Raw genomic sequence first — 13,978 nt, 5'->3', positions numbered from 1 at the left:
CCTTAAGGAAACCATGCTGACTAGAGCCTATTTTATCATGTGCCTCTAAGTACCCTGAAACCACATCCTTAACAATTGACTCCAACATCTTCCCAACCATTGAGGTCAGACTAACTGGCCTATAGTTTCCTTTCTTCTGCCTCTCTCCCTTCTTGAAGAGTCGAGTGACATTTGCAATTTTCCAGTCTTCCAGGCCCATTCCAGAATCTAGTGTTCTTGAAAGATCATTACTGATAGAACATAGAATAGAGAATAGTACAGCACAGTACAGGCCCTTCGGCCCACAATGTTGTGCTGACCCTCGAACCCTGCCTCCCATATAAGCCCCCACCTTAGATTCCTCCATATACCTGTCTAGTAGTCTCTTAAACTTCACTAGTGTATCCGCCTCTACCACTGACTCAGGCAGTGCATTCCACGCACCAACCACTCTCTGAGTAAAAAACCTTCCTCTAATATCCCCCTTGAACTTCCCACCCCTTACCTTAAAGCCATGTCCTCTTGTATTGAGCAGTGGTGCCCTGGGGAAGAGGCGCTGGCTATACACTCTATCTATTCCTCTTATTATCTTGTACACCTCTATCATGTCTCCTCTCATCCTCCTTCTCTCCAAAGAGTAAAGCCCTAGCTCCCTTAATCTCTGATCATAATGCATACTTTCTAAACCAGGCAGCATCCTGGTAAATCTTCTCTGTACCCTTTCCAGTGCTTCCACATCCTTCCTATAGTGAGGTGACCAGAACTGGACACAATACTCCAAGTGTGGCCCAACCAGAGTTTTTATAGAGCTGCATCATTACATCGCGACTCTTAAACTCTATCCCTCGACTTATGAAAACTAACACCCCATAAGCTTTCTTAACTACCCTATCCACCTGTGAGGCAACTTTCAGGGATCTGTGGACATGTACCCCGAGATCCCTCTGTTCCTCCACACTACCAAGTATCCTACCATTTACTTTGTACTCTGCCTTGGAGTTTGTCCTTCCAAAGTGTACCACCTCACACTTCTCCGCGTTGAACTCCATCTGCCACTTCTCAGCCCACTTCTGCATTCTATCAACGTCTCTCTGCAATCTTTGACAATCCTCTACACTATCTACAACACCACCAACCTTTGTGTCGTCTGCAAACTTGCCAACCCACCCTTCTACCTCCACATCCAGGTTGTTAATAAAAATCACGAAAAGTAGAGGTCCCAGAACAGATCCTTGTGGGACACCACTAGTCACAATCCTCCAATCTGAATGTACTCCCTCCACCACCACCCTCTGCCTTCTGCAGGCAAGCCAATTCTGAATCCACCTGGCCAAACTTCCCTGGATCCCATGCCTTCTAACTTTCTGAATAAGCCTACCGTGTCGAACCTTGTCAAATGCCTTACTAAAATCCATATAGATCACATCCACTGCACTACCCTCATCTATATGCCTGGTCACCTTCTCAAAGAACTCTATCAGGCTTGTTAGACACGATCTGCCCTTCACAAACCCATGCTGACTGAACCTGATCAGATCATGATTCTCTAAATGCCTATAGATCCTATCTCTAAGAATGTTTTCCAACAGCTTTCCCACCACAGACGTAAGGCTCACTGGTCTATAATTACCCGGACTATCCCTACACCTTTTTTGAACAAGGGAACAACATTCGCCTCCCTCCAATCCTCCGGTACCATTCCCGTGGACAACGAGGACATAAAGATCCTAGCCAGAGGCTCAGCAATCTCTTCTCTCGCCTCGTGGAGCAGCCTGGGGAATATTCCATCAGGCCCCGGGGACTTATCTGTCCTAATGTATTTTAACAACTCCAACACCTCCTCTCCCTTAATATCAGCATGCTCCAGAACATCAACCTCACTCATATTGTCCTCACCATCATCAAGTTCCCTCTCATTGGTGAATACCGAAGAGAAGTATTCATTGAGGACCTTGCTCACTTCCACAGCCTCCAGGCACATCTTCCCACCTTTATCTCTAATCGGTCCTACCTTCACTCCTGTCATCCTTTTTTTCTTCACATAATTGAAGAATGCCTTGGGGTTTCCCTTTACCCTACTCGCCAAGGCCTTCTCATGCCCCCTTCTTGCTCTTCTCAGCCCCTTCTTAAGCTCCTTTCTTGCTTCCCTATATTCCTCAATAGACCCATCTGATCCTTGCTTCCTAAACCTCATGTATGCTGCCTTCTTCCTCCTGACTAGATTTTCCACCTCACTTGTCACCCATGGTTCCTTCACCCTACCATTCTTTATCTTCCTCACCGGGACAAATTTATCCCTTACATCCTGCAAGAGATCGCTAAACATTGACCACATGTCCATAGTACATTTCCCTGCAAAAGCATCATCCCAATTCACACCCGCAAGTTCTAGCCTTATAGCCTCATAATTTGCCTTTCCCCAATTAAAAATTTTCCTGTCCTCTTTGATGCTATCCTTTTCCATGATAATTATAAAGGCCAGGGAGCAGTGGTCACTGTCCCCCAGATGCTCACCCACTGAGAGATCTGTGACCTGACCCGATTCATTACCTAGTACTAGATCTAGTATGGCATTCCCTCTGGTCGACCTGTCCACATACTGTGACAGGAATCCATCCTGGACACACTTAACAAATTCTGTCCCATCTAAACCCTTGGAACTAATCAGGTGCCAATCAATATTAGGGAAGTTAAAGTCACCCATGATAACAACCCTGTTATTTTTGCACCTTTCCAAAATCTGCCTCCCAATCTGCTCCTCTGTATCTCTGCTGCTACCAGGGGGCCTATAGAATACCCCCAGTAGAGTAACTGCTCCCTTCCTGTTCCTGACTTCTACCCATAATGACTCAAAAGAGGATCCTGCTACATTACCCACCCTTTCTGTAGCTGTAATAGTATCCCTGACCAGTAATGCCACCCCTCCTCCCCTTTTTCCACCTTCTCTTTCCCTTTTAAAGCACTGAAATCCAGGAATATTGAGAATCCATTCCTGCCCTGGTGCCAGCCAAGTCTCTGTAATGGCCACTACATCATAATTCCATGTATGTATCCAAGCTCTCAGTTCATCACCTTTGTTCCTGATGCTTCTTGCATTGAGGTACACTGATGCCTCCACAATCTCTTCAGCCACCTCTTGCAGAACCCTGGGGTGTACACCATCTGGTCCAGGTGAGTTATCTACCTTCAAATCTTTCAGTTTCCCAAGAACTTTATCTCTAGTTATGGTGACTTCACACACTTCATGACCCGACACCTGGAACTTCCAGCATACTGCTAATGTCTTCTACAGTGAAGGCTGATGCAAAATCCTTATTCCGTTCATCCTCCATTTCCTTGTCCTCCATTACTAGCTCTCCAGCATCGTTTTCCAGTGGTCAGATATCCACTATCACCTCTCTGTTACACTTTATGTATCTGAAGAAATTTTTGTATCCTTTTTAATATTATTGGGTAACTTAATTTCATATTCCATCTTTACCTTAATAACATTTCGTTGCCTTCTGTCGGTTATTAAATCTCCCCAATCCTCTAACTTCCCACTAATTATGGCTCTATTATATACCCTCTCTTTGGCTTTTACTTCTTTGACTTCTCTTTTTAGCCATAGTTGTGTCATATTTCCTTTAGAATACTGCTTCCTCTTTGAGATGTATATATCCCATGCCTTCTGAATTGCTTCTAGAAGTCCCAGCCATTGGTGTCTGTCTTCATCCCTGCCAGTGTTCCTTTCCAATCAATTCTGGCAAAGTCCTCTCTCATGCCTCTGCAATTCCCTTTACTCCACTGTAATACTGCTACATCAGACTTTAGCTTCTCCTTCTCAAAATTCAGGGTGAATTCATTCAAATTATGATTACTATCCCCTAAGGGTTCCTTTATCTTAAGCTCTCCAATCAATTCTGGTTCATTGCACAACATCCAATCCAGAATAGCTGATCCCCTAGTGGGCTCAAACATGAGAAGCTCTGAAAAGCTATCTCATAGGCACTCTAGAAATTCCTCCTCCTGGAATCCAGCACCAACCTGATTTTCCCAATTTATCTAAATATTGAAGTGCCCCATGACTATTGTAATATTGCTCTTTTGGCATGCATTTTCTATCTCCTGTTGTAATTTGTACGCTGCATCTTTACTTCTGTTTGAGGGTCTGTATACAACTCTCAACAGGGACTTTTTACCCTTGTAGCTCCTTAGCTCTATCTACAATGAACACCTTACAACCCTAATAAGCTTGCCTGGTGTATACAAGATTTGTTTGCAGGATTCACATTGGAAAATGCAAGCAGCTTTTCCCATCTCTGCTGCATCTAGGGTGCAGAAAAGAAAGCTAGCTTCAATAACCCAAAGTGTCTGAGAAGCATTAGCGGAACCATTAAAAAAATTATGCTTCACATTGTATTAAAATTTTTTAAAAGTCGTGTTAAAAGAGGGAACGGTTCTATATTTTAGATTTTGTTTGGTCCACCTTACAATGCCTCATTGGTATAGATTTTAATATGTAGCTGATATGCAATTGTTAATGCCGAAGCAACAAGACGACTTAAACTAACAGGATAATAGTGTAGCTCATCAAAGAATGAGGAATAACCAGAGGGAGGATGGTAAGTAGAATGATTTAAGGTAGATATAGAGTAATACAGCACGGATACAGCCCTTCGACTAATGATAACCACGCATCCTTACTGCTATCCCAGTTGCCGTATTCACTCATAACCCTCTAAACTCTTCTATTCCATGTAACCGATCTGAATACCTCCTAAAATGTTGCAATTGTACCTGCTTTGACCAGTTCCTCTGGCAGCTCTTTCCAGTACTCTCTCCCCTCTGTGTAAATAAGCTACCTGTCAGGCTTCTTTTGAAATCTTTCCCCTTTTACCCTGTATCTGTGCCCCCTTGTTTTGAACTCCTCAACCACGGAGAAAAGGCGATGACCATCCACCTTCTCAGAGCTCAAAGTAAATTTATTATCATTGAATATATATATATATATATATATATATATCACCACATATAACCCTGAGGTTCTTTTTCTTCTGGGCATTCACAGTCAATACAAGAAAAACAACAGAATCAATGAAAGACCACCTCCAACCAATGTGCAAAAGACAACAAACTGCGCAAATACAAAAAGAAAAGAAATAATAATAATAATAAATAAATAAATAAACAATAAATATTGAGAACATAAGAAGAGTCCTTACAAGTTAGTATATAGGTTGTGGGAACAGTTCTGTGATGGGCTGAGTAAAGTTGAGTGAAGTTGTTCCCTCTGATTCAGAAGCCTGATGGTTGAGGGGCAATAACTGTTCCTGAACCTGTTAGTGTGGGTTTGAGGCTCCTGTCCCTTCTTCCTTGATGGCAGTAGCAAGAAGAGAACATGGCCTGGATGATGGGGATCCTTGATGATGGATGCTGCTTTCTTGCGACAGCACTCCCTGTAGATATGCTCAATGGTGGGGAGGGCTTTCCCTGTGATGGACTGGGCCATATCCACTACTTTTTTGGAGTCTCTTCCATTCAAATGCATTTGTGTTTCCATACCAGGCAATATACTCTCCACCACTCATCTGTAGAAGCTTGTCTAAGTGTTAGATGATAATGCTGAATCTTTGCAAACTTCTAAGTAGAGGTGCTGTTGTACTTTCCACGTAATGGTACTTGCATGCTGGACCCAGAACAGTCCTTGAAATGATAGTGTCGAGGAACTTAATGCTGCTGATTGTCTCCACCTCTGATCCCCTGATGAGGACTGGCTCATGGTCCTCCAGTTTCCTCCGCCAGAAGTCAATATACAGTACCTCTCATGATTTTACAAACTTCTGTTATGTCACTTCTCATTCAGCCCATCTCTCTTACTGATCAAGATCTCTTTGCAATCCATTGCAGTCTGCTTCACTATCAACAAGATCGCCTAATTTAGCATATAATTAACAACTTGTTAATTGTGCTATGTACAATCATATCCCAAGCATACACAATTACACAGTTAATAACAGAAGTCCCAGCATTAATCGCTGGGGCACCCCATTAGCCACAGATTTTCAGAAGGAAAATCAACCTTCAACTATCTTCCTCTCCTTCCTGTAAATGAGACAGTTCTGACTACACCTTGTTAGCTCCGATTGAATCCCATGCATCCCAACCTTCTGGATCAGCTTGTCACGTGGGACCTAGTTGAAAGGTTTACGTCCATGTAGACATTACATTCCACTTAGACACATCCACTGCCTTACCTTCATCTATTCCCTTAGTTACCTCTTCAAAAAACTACAAAAGATTCCCCAGACATGACTCCCACGCATAAAACCACAGAGACTATTCCTGATCGGGCCTTGGTCATCCAAGTGACAGTATATATTGTCCTTCAGAATTCTCTCCAGTAATTTCCATGTAACTGAAGTCAGGTTCAGCAGCTGACTGAGGTGCCCTCCTGGGCTAATCCTATTTGCCTGCATTTGGATCACATCCCTCAAAATCTTTCCTATCCATCAGGTACTGTACACAATCAGAATTAGAGAGGACACAAAGGACTGTGAAGGTTAAAAAAAAAACAAAGGAAAGGCAAGGAATTGCGGGTTCTTTTTTAACATTTAAGAATAAATTGGACAGATACATGGATGGGAGGTGTATGGAGGGATATGGTCCATGTGCAGGTCAGTGGGACTAGGCAGAAAATGGTTCAGCACAGCCAAGAAGGGCCAAAAGGCCTGTTTCTGTGCTGTAGTTTCTATGGTTTCTATGAACAATTTCCGAATTAAAAGTTGATTGTCACTCAGATTCTCCAAGGAATAGAAGGATATGGAGGAATGGTATAAGAAGAGTTGAGGCCAGCATAGATCTGTAATGATGTTATCAAATGGCAGGATGTGGATTTAAGACCAGGGCCTACTCCTGTTCCTATGTTGTGTGTTGCATCCCCTGCCCACTCTAACCCTTGCCTCCTACACTCTCCACGGAAGCGCAGCATAAACTTGAAAGCAGATCCTCACCTTCCATTGAAGCTTGACACAGCTCTCAGGACCCAGGGCCGAATTCAACAATTCAATACAAACTATCTCTCCTGGCCAATTCTGGCCAAGGTAATCTAGAACGTTAACTCAGTTTTCCACGTTCCACAGAAACTATCTGACCTGTCGTGTTTCTCCATCAGTATTTTTACCCGGAAACAGCTGTGTCCTACACCTCAGTGTCTGTGTTCTTTTGCTTCTCCTTCCAGTCCCTTCTTGCGCTTCTGGACAGATCAGTTCTGATTAGCTAGCATCCGCCACCTTCCCTTAGACATTGCTAACAGTATGTGTGTCACCTAGACAACTTTGGCCTCCTGCTTAAACACATACCCTGTAAAAACGGCAATGTCGGATACCCTCAGCAGCAACTGCAGAAAGCAAAACATTTTGCCTAGAACCTTCCCTCTCTATGGACGCTGCCTGTTGTGCAGAGAATTGCCAATACTTTCTGCTTTTATTTCAAATTTTAAGTATCACCAGTTTTGAGCTCTTCACTTAAAAAACATTGGTGTGTTCAAAATCCCAAACAATAATTCACAATATGAAGGAAGTGTAACTAGTCACACTTTGAGCAAGCATTAACATTGGTTACGTTACGTACAGAATGCTGGACTTCGAGGAGTGTTTTTTTTATTCACAATTAATAAATGACCCAAAAAACACAGGAAGGGAAAGGATGAGGTTCGCACAACAAACAAGCTGCTAGGGGAACTCAAGAGATCAACCCGCCTCTGCAGCAAGAAAGTAATTATCGGGGCTTTAGGTCAAAACCCTGCATCAGGACTGAGAGCGGAGAGGCAAGATGGTTAGTATGATGAGGGGAAGGGGAATGGTGAGTTACAGACCGTGGATATTACTGGCAACTTATTGTCCAACCCTCCTCTGCAGCAGGAGGCAACTAAACACAGTGGTGGGTCTGGAATTTCTTCCCTGAAGGACATTAATGATGCAGATGAACTCTTACAAGAGTCTGGTAGTTTATGTTTACTGAGGTTAAGCCAATGAGATGCAAAGGAAATGAGTGAATGGGATCAAAATTTGATGAGTGGAATGAAGCGTAGGCAACTATTGCTGTAACAGATCCGTGGGCCTTGGTTCTTGGTCTTTGTCATTTGTAGTTTATCTTAAGAATTGATATTTCTACCTGGGGGGAAAAAATCTGCCGTATAACTGAAAGTGAGGAGGAAAGCTTCAGGAATCAGAAGAAGATCAATGGGTCCAGTCAGCTGCGAATAGGAAAAATGGAACTTAATTCCGAAAAGTGTTTGGTAAGGCTACAAGTTAGGGAAATACACAACAAATGGTGGGAGGGGGTTGGGAAATACACTGTAGTGTCAGCGGACAGAAGAATTTCTGACCACACACCTCAGGTAGCAGCACAGCCAACAAGGTGGTTATAAAGATACATAAGCAGGTTTCCTTCATTAGCTTGAGTCAGTGCAGAGATGTACAATAAATGCCAAGGTTACTTGCTAGAATTGGGCACAGCCCTGGCTAGTACACCTTTATTGGTCTGTATCAGAACTGGCCATTTCTTCCTGTCACCTTTACAGTATGTCTCAGTTTTTCCTCTGTCTGTTGTGCTTAGTATTGTTTGGTCTATTGGTTACACCCATAGCCCTGCTGTCAGTAACACATTACACCAACAAAGCCGCAATGGCCTCCTTACATCATCTGACCTCATCCTAACACAACCATTCCCTTTGTTCTATCCATCCCTCCCCCACTTTCTTCACTGCTGAAAACTCTTTCCTAGATCTGTCAAAGAGTCTGGGACCTAGATTATTAACCTTTACACTCCATAGTACACCATAGAACTTAATTCCCCAGACCGTAGGAGAACGAGGGGAGTTTTGATAAAGGTATATAAAATTATGAGTGTAAATTAGACAGGCTAAATGCAAGCCAGCTTTTTCCACTGAAGTTGGGTGAGACCAAAATTAAAGGTCATGGGTTAAGGGTGAAGGTTGAAATGTTTAAGGGGAACATGGGGTGGAACTTCTTCACTCAGAGGGTGGTGAGAGTGTAAAGCGAGCTGTCAGTGGACGCAGTGGATATGGGTTTGATTTCAACACTGAAGAGAAATTTGAATAGGTATATGGGGATATGAAGGGCAATGGTCCAGGTGCAGGTTGATGGAGAAGGGAGAATAATAGATTGTCATGGACTATATGAGCCGAAGGGCTGCTTTTTGTTCGGTAGTGCTCTATGACTTTCCATAGGTGCAGCATGAACTGTTGAGTGTTTCTTGCAATATTGGCTTCTATGATGGATTTTCAGCATCTGCAGGATTTTGTTATTTTCACTACCTGGGTCACAGCTTGAGCACCGTACACAATTCTGGTTATCATGTTACAGGAAACATGTGACTGCAAGCGGGTACAGTAGAGATGTATACAACTGCTTCAGGGTGGAAAGTTGTAGCTATGAGGAAAGATTACACAGACAGGAGATATTTTATTTGGATTGAGACGTCAAGAAGCAACTTACTGTGGCATGTAAAATAACATGTGACAGAGCAAACCAAAAAGATGTTCCCCTTAGCAGAAGAGTCCAACACTACATTTAGAGTGATTGGCAGAAGGATTAGAGGAGAGCTGATGAAATGTTTTTACCAAGAGGGTTGGGGTGGGAGGGGTGGGGGTGATAGATTGGAACTCACTGCCCAAGATTGAGGAAAGCAGAGACCATTGCCACATTTAAACTGTACCTTAAAGCAGTGACCAGCACAAACATGGTGGGTTGAAATTGGTGGATTGGTGGATTTCAAGTTCAAGTTGAAGTTCAAGTTTACTGTCAATCAACCGTACACATGTATACAGTTTTTCAAAACCAAGCTACAAACAGTACATCTAACTCACGTACATAATACATGAAGTAATATTACCACAAATAAATTAGATATAAGAGCAGAATTAGGCCATTTGGCCCATTGAGTTGGCTTCGCCTTTTCATCATGGCTGATCCAATTTTCCTCTCAGCCCCAATCTCCTCTGCCTTCTCCCCATATCCCTTCATGCCCTTACCAATCAAGAATCTATCAATCTCTGACTAAATATACATAAAGACTTGGCCTTCACAGATGCCTGTGGCAATGAATTCCACAGATACACCACTATCTGGCTACAGAAATTTCTCCTCATCCCCTTCTTAAATGCATGTCTCTCTATTCTGAGGCTGTGTCCACTCTCCCACCCCAGGAAACATCCTCTCCATATACACTCTATCAAGGCCTTTCACCATTGGATACATTTCAATAAGGTTACCCCTCATTCTTCTGAATTCTAGTGAATACAGGCCCAGAGCCATCAAATGCTCTTCATATGACAAGCGATTCAATCCTGGAATCATTTTTGTGAACCTCCTTTGAATCCTCTCCACTTTCAGCACATCATTTTGAAAATAAGGGGCACAAAACTGCTCATAATACTGCAACTGAGGCCTCACACATGCTTTATAAAGTCTCAACATTACATCCTTGCTTTCATATTCTAGTCCTCTTGAACTGAATGTTAACATTGCACTTGTCTTCCTCACCACAGACTCAACCTGCAAATTAACATTTAGGGAATCCTGCACAAGGACTCCCGAGTCCCTTTGCATCTCAGTTTTTTGTATTTTCTCTCCATTTAGAAAATAGTCAACCCTTTCATTTCTGCTACCAAAGTTCAAGACCATACACTTCCCAACACTGTATTCCATCTGTCATTTCTTTGCGCATTCCCCTAGTCTGACTAAGTCCTTCTGTAACCTGTCTACTTCCTCAAAACTCCCCTCCCCTCCACCTATCTTCATATCATCTGCAAACTTTGCAACAAAGCCATCAATTCCATCATCAAAATCATTGACATATAATGTAAAAAGAATTGGACCCAACCCAGACCCCTGTAGAACACCACTAGTCACGGGTTAGCCTCCTGCCAATCAGCCACTGCATTATCTGTGCTAGGATATTTCCTGTAACACTATTGTTACGTACCCCGTAACTGGGTTGCCAAACCAGCAGAAATGGACCACTTAGTTGGAGTCTGGATTACTGGAATTAAGAAAGTTTTATTAAAGAAATAAGTAACACAGTACTCTAATCGTAAGGATATAAATGCAACAGGTTAGCAATGATAAAACACACATGTACACAGAACTAGGATAATAGGAATCAATCAAGCTCTATCGCAGTCTAGGGGTAAAATGATCAGTCTCAAGTGACGCAGAGTTCAGTTCAGCTGAGTACAGTTCGCAGCAATCGCTGTTGTGCTGTTGGAGAGAGAGAGAGAGAGAAGGATGATATGCAAATCGAATTCAGACAGACCTTGATGTTCTCCGCAGTTAGCTTTTGGGCGAGCCCTTTTTTTTAATGTCTTCTGAGGTCACCGACTGTGACCCCTCCGTTCGGGATACGATCGTCCTTCCGCGGTGAACCTGGCACCCAGGTAAGGGCGGACACACACACCAGGTTCCCGCAGATCCTACCTTTTCATCCTGTGTGTCTATGGTTGGTCCCGCAACCAGACCTCCAAAACTCCCACCAACTTGTGGGGACACACCGCACTTCCAGGGTCTCGTTATCTCGTGATCTCGTGGTGTCTGTCTTGCCTTAGCGAACCTGTTCCTTTTATCCCCCTGCTGGGGTATCACCTGTCCATCAAACTTCAAACAGTTCAGGTTCAAAGCAACCGGTCTGACAATACTCAGAACTGTGTCTCTTTTTGTTAATCTCTCTCGTCTCTCATTAACATTTCTGAATGCTGCTCCATTGTCTCACTTATCTCTCTTATTAGCATCAATCTTCTGATAACTTGGTCTTTCGTCACACTATGGTCTCATAGCTTATTAAGTAGCCTCATGTGTGACACCTTGTCAAAGGGCTTCTGAAAATCCAGGTACACAACATCAACAAATTCTCCTTTGTCTATCCTGCTTGCTATTTCTTCAAAGAATTCCGTAAGATTCTTCAGGTAAGATTTTCCCTTGAGGAAACCATGCTGATTGAAGCCTACAGTATTTTATCAAGTCCCTCTAAGTACCCTGAGACATCATACTTAATAATCAACTCCAACATTTTTCAACCACTGAGGTCAGACTAACTGGCCTATAGTTTCCTTTCTTCTGTCTGTCTCTGTCTCTCTCTCTCTCCTTGAAAAGTGGAGTGATATTTGCAAGTTTCCAGTCTTCCAGGCCTATTCCAGAATCTTGAAAGATTCTTGAAAGATCATTACTAATGCCTCCACAATCTCTTCAGCCACGTCTTTCAGAACTCTGGAGTGTACAACATCTGGTCCAGGTGACTTATCTACCTTCAGACCTTTCAGTTTCCCAAGAACTTTCTCTCTAGTTATGGCAACGTCATGACCCTTGAAACCTAGAGCTTCCACCATGCTGCTAGTGTCTTCCACAGTGTTGACTGATGCCAAATACTTATTTAGTTCGTCCGCCATTTTTTTGTCCCCCACTCCTACCTCTCCAGCATCCTCTTCCACAGGTCCAATATCCACTCTCGCTCTCTTTTACACTATGTATCTGAAGAAGTTTTTGGTATCCTCTTAAACATTATTGGTCAACTTTCTTTCATATTCCATCTTTACCTTCTTAATTCTTAAATTAACAAATAATAAGGCGCATTTACGAACAAGTTAAAAAGTAAACAGTATAACGTATCTGGCACTTCATATGTGAGGAGACCTGCGAGGTGGCAGGAAGTTCGGTTGCGTTTCAATCTGGGGGAAGAAGCTGCTTCCCATCTTAACATCTGTGTTGTGAATTTTCAATAACTTTGTGCAGCTCCAAAAGTATTGAACCCTTCAAACTTCTTTCTCTTAATGTATTAAATTTTGACTAATCAACTTGCAATTCTATGCGAATAAAACAGAGTTATAAGTTACAGTCAACCTTGCAATTTCACTACTTGATATTTTCTAAACTGTGCCAATTTTCTGTCTTCCTAATTTTAACTCCATGTTTTTGTCTTAGAGATTAATCTTTCAACTATTTACCCATTACGCTGGAAATGAAGCTTCTGCCTTGCAGTCCATTGCATTTCGTACTTGAACAACCAATATCTCAGTATTTCTCCTCACCTCCCACCTGTCTGACCATTATCTTCAGCTTATAGGTAGAACTTATCAGAGAGTTGGTAAGTAAATACGTATTCACTTTGTTCTTCCTGATTGTAAAATAATTTATTAGAATTAACATGTTCAAAGCCTAGCATTCTTTCACAGCCACAGCCCCTCTTTTGGTAAGAGCCAAGTTTCGTCCTTCCTTGCTTCCTGCACTTTCTCTGCAGCCTTGATCACTTTCTCAAGATGTGATCCAAGGCAGTGACAATACTGAACTCCTTCACTCTACCATGGAAAGACATTCCAACCATTGTCCTGTGCTTTTGGTGGTTGAATGGGTTTCCTTGTCAGGGGGAGACATACTGCTCATGATGTACATTCACCCTTCATGAGCTGAAGAGAGAAGTAGTCATGACTGTGTGTTCACCTGCGATGGAGAAGTGTGAACGGAGCTCACCTCGATGTTTGCCATGTCGCCCTTTAATGTTCTGTCTGCGTGTGATGCTATCCCGCAGCTTCTTCAGGTTTTCCTGGTGGGTACAAAGACGTGGTTAGATCTCACTGTGAGACACTGCTGCTCCCCTGTGTAACCTGCCAGAATAAACTAGGTGAAGGACATTTGTGGACCACAGGAGACTTTAGGACAATCCAATGGGCTTTGAGCAGTCAGAGGACAAATTAACATGCCATGTACACTCCAATCTGACAGCAAATGTGGAGGGTTAACACTGGGTCAAGGACGGTTTGCACAGCTGGAAAGGATGAGGAAAAGAAGCTCAAATTTGCAGATAAAGTGAGCAAGGGCAGCGAAAACAGAAGTGTAGAGAAAGGCAGGATACATTACAAGACAAATGCTATGCTATAAAAGCAGGGTGTTCCACCGGTCTGATCACCACCACCTCAGTCTGGCTGAATCCATTCCCACAATGAACA

General features: G+C 42.8%; 1 protein-coding gene across 4 annotated transcripts in view; it reads right to left on the bottom strand.

The window, feature by feature from the left end:
* The window catches only part of pik3ap1 (phosphoinositide-3-kinase adaptor protein 1), a 152,825-nt gene that overhangs the window by 15,899 nt on the left and 122,948 nt on the right, over positions 1–13,978 (bottom strand). For all 4 annotated transcript variants that reach the window (XM_063070789.1, XM_063070793.1, XM_063070790.1 and 1 more), the window contains one exon: positions 13,503–13,575. In XM_063070789.1, coding sequence (XP_062926859.1) covers positions 13,503–13,575 — 73 coding nt within the window. The remainder of the gene's footprint in view (positions 1–13,502; positions 13,576–13,978) is intronic.

Source organism: Mobula hypostoma, chromosome 18 (assembly GCF_963921235.1).
Source record: "Mobula hypostoma chromosome 18, sMobHyp1.1, whole genome shotgun sequence".
NCBI lineage: Eukaryota > Metazoa > Chordata > Chondrichthyes > Myliobatiformes > Myliobatidae > Mobula > Mobula hypostoma.
Note: the sequence above shows the minus strand (reverse complement) of the source record. Positions and strands in the feature narration are given on the sequence as shown.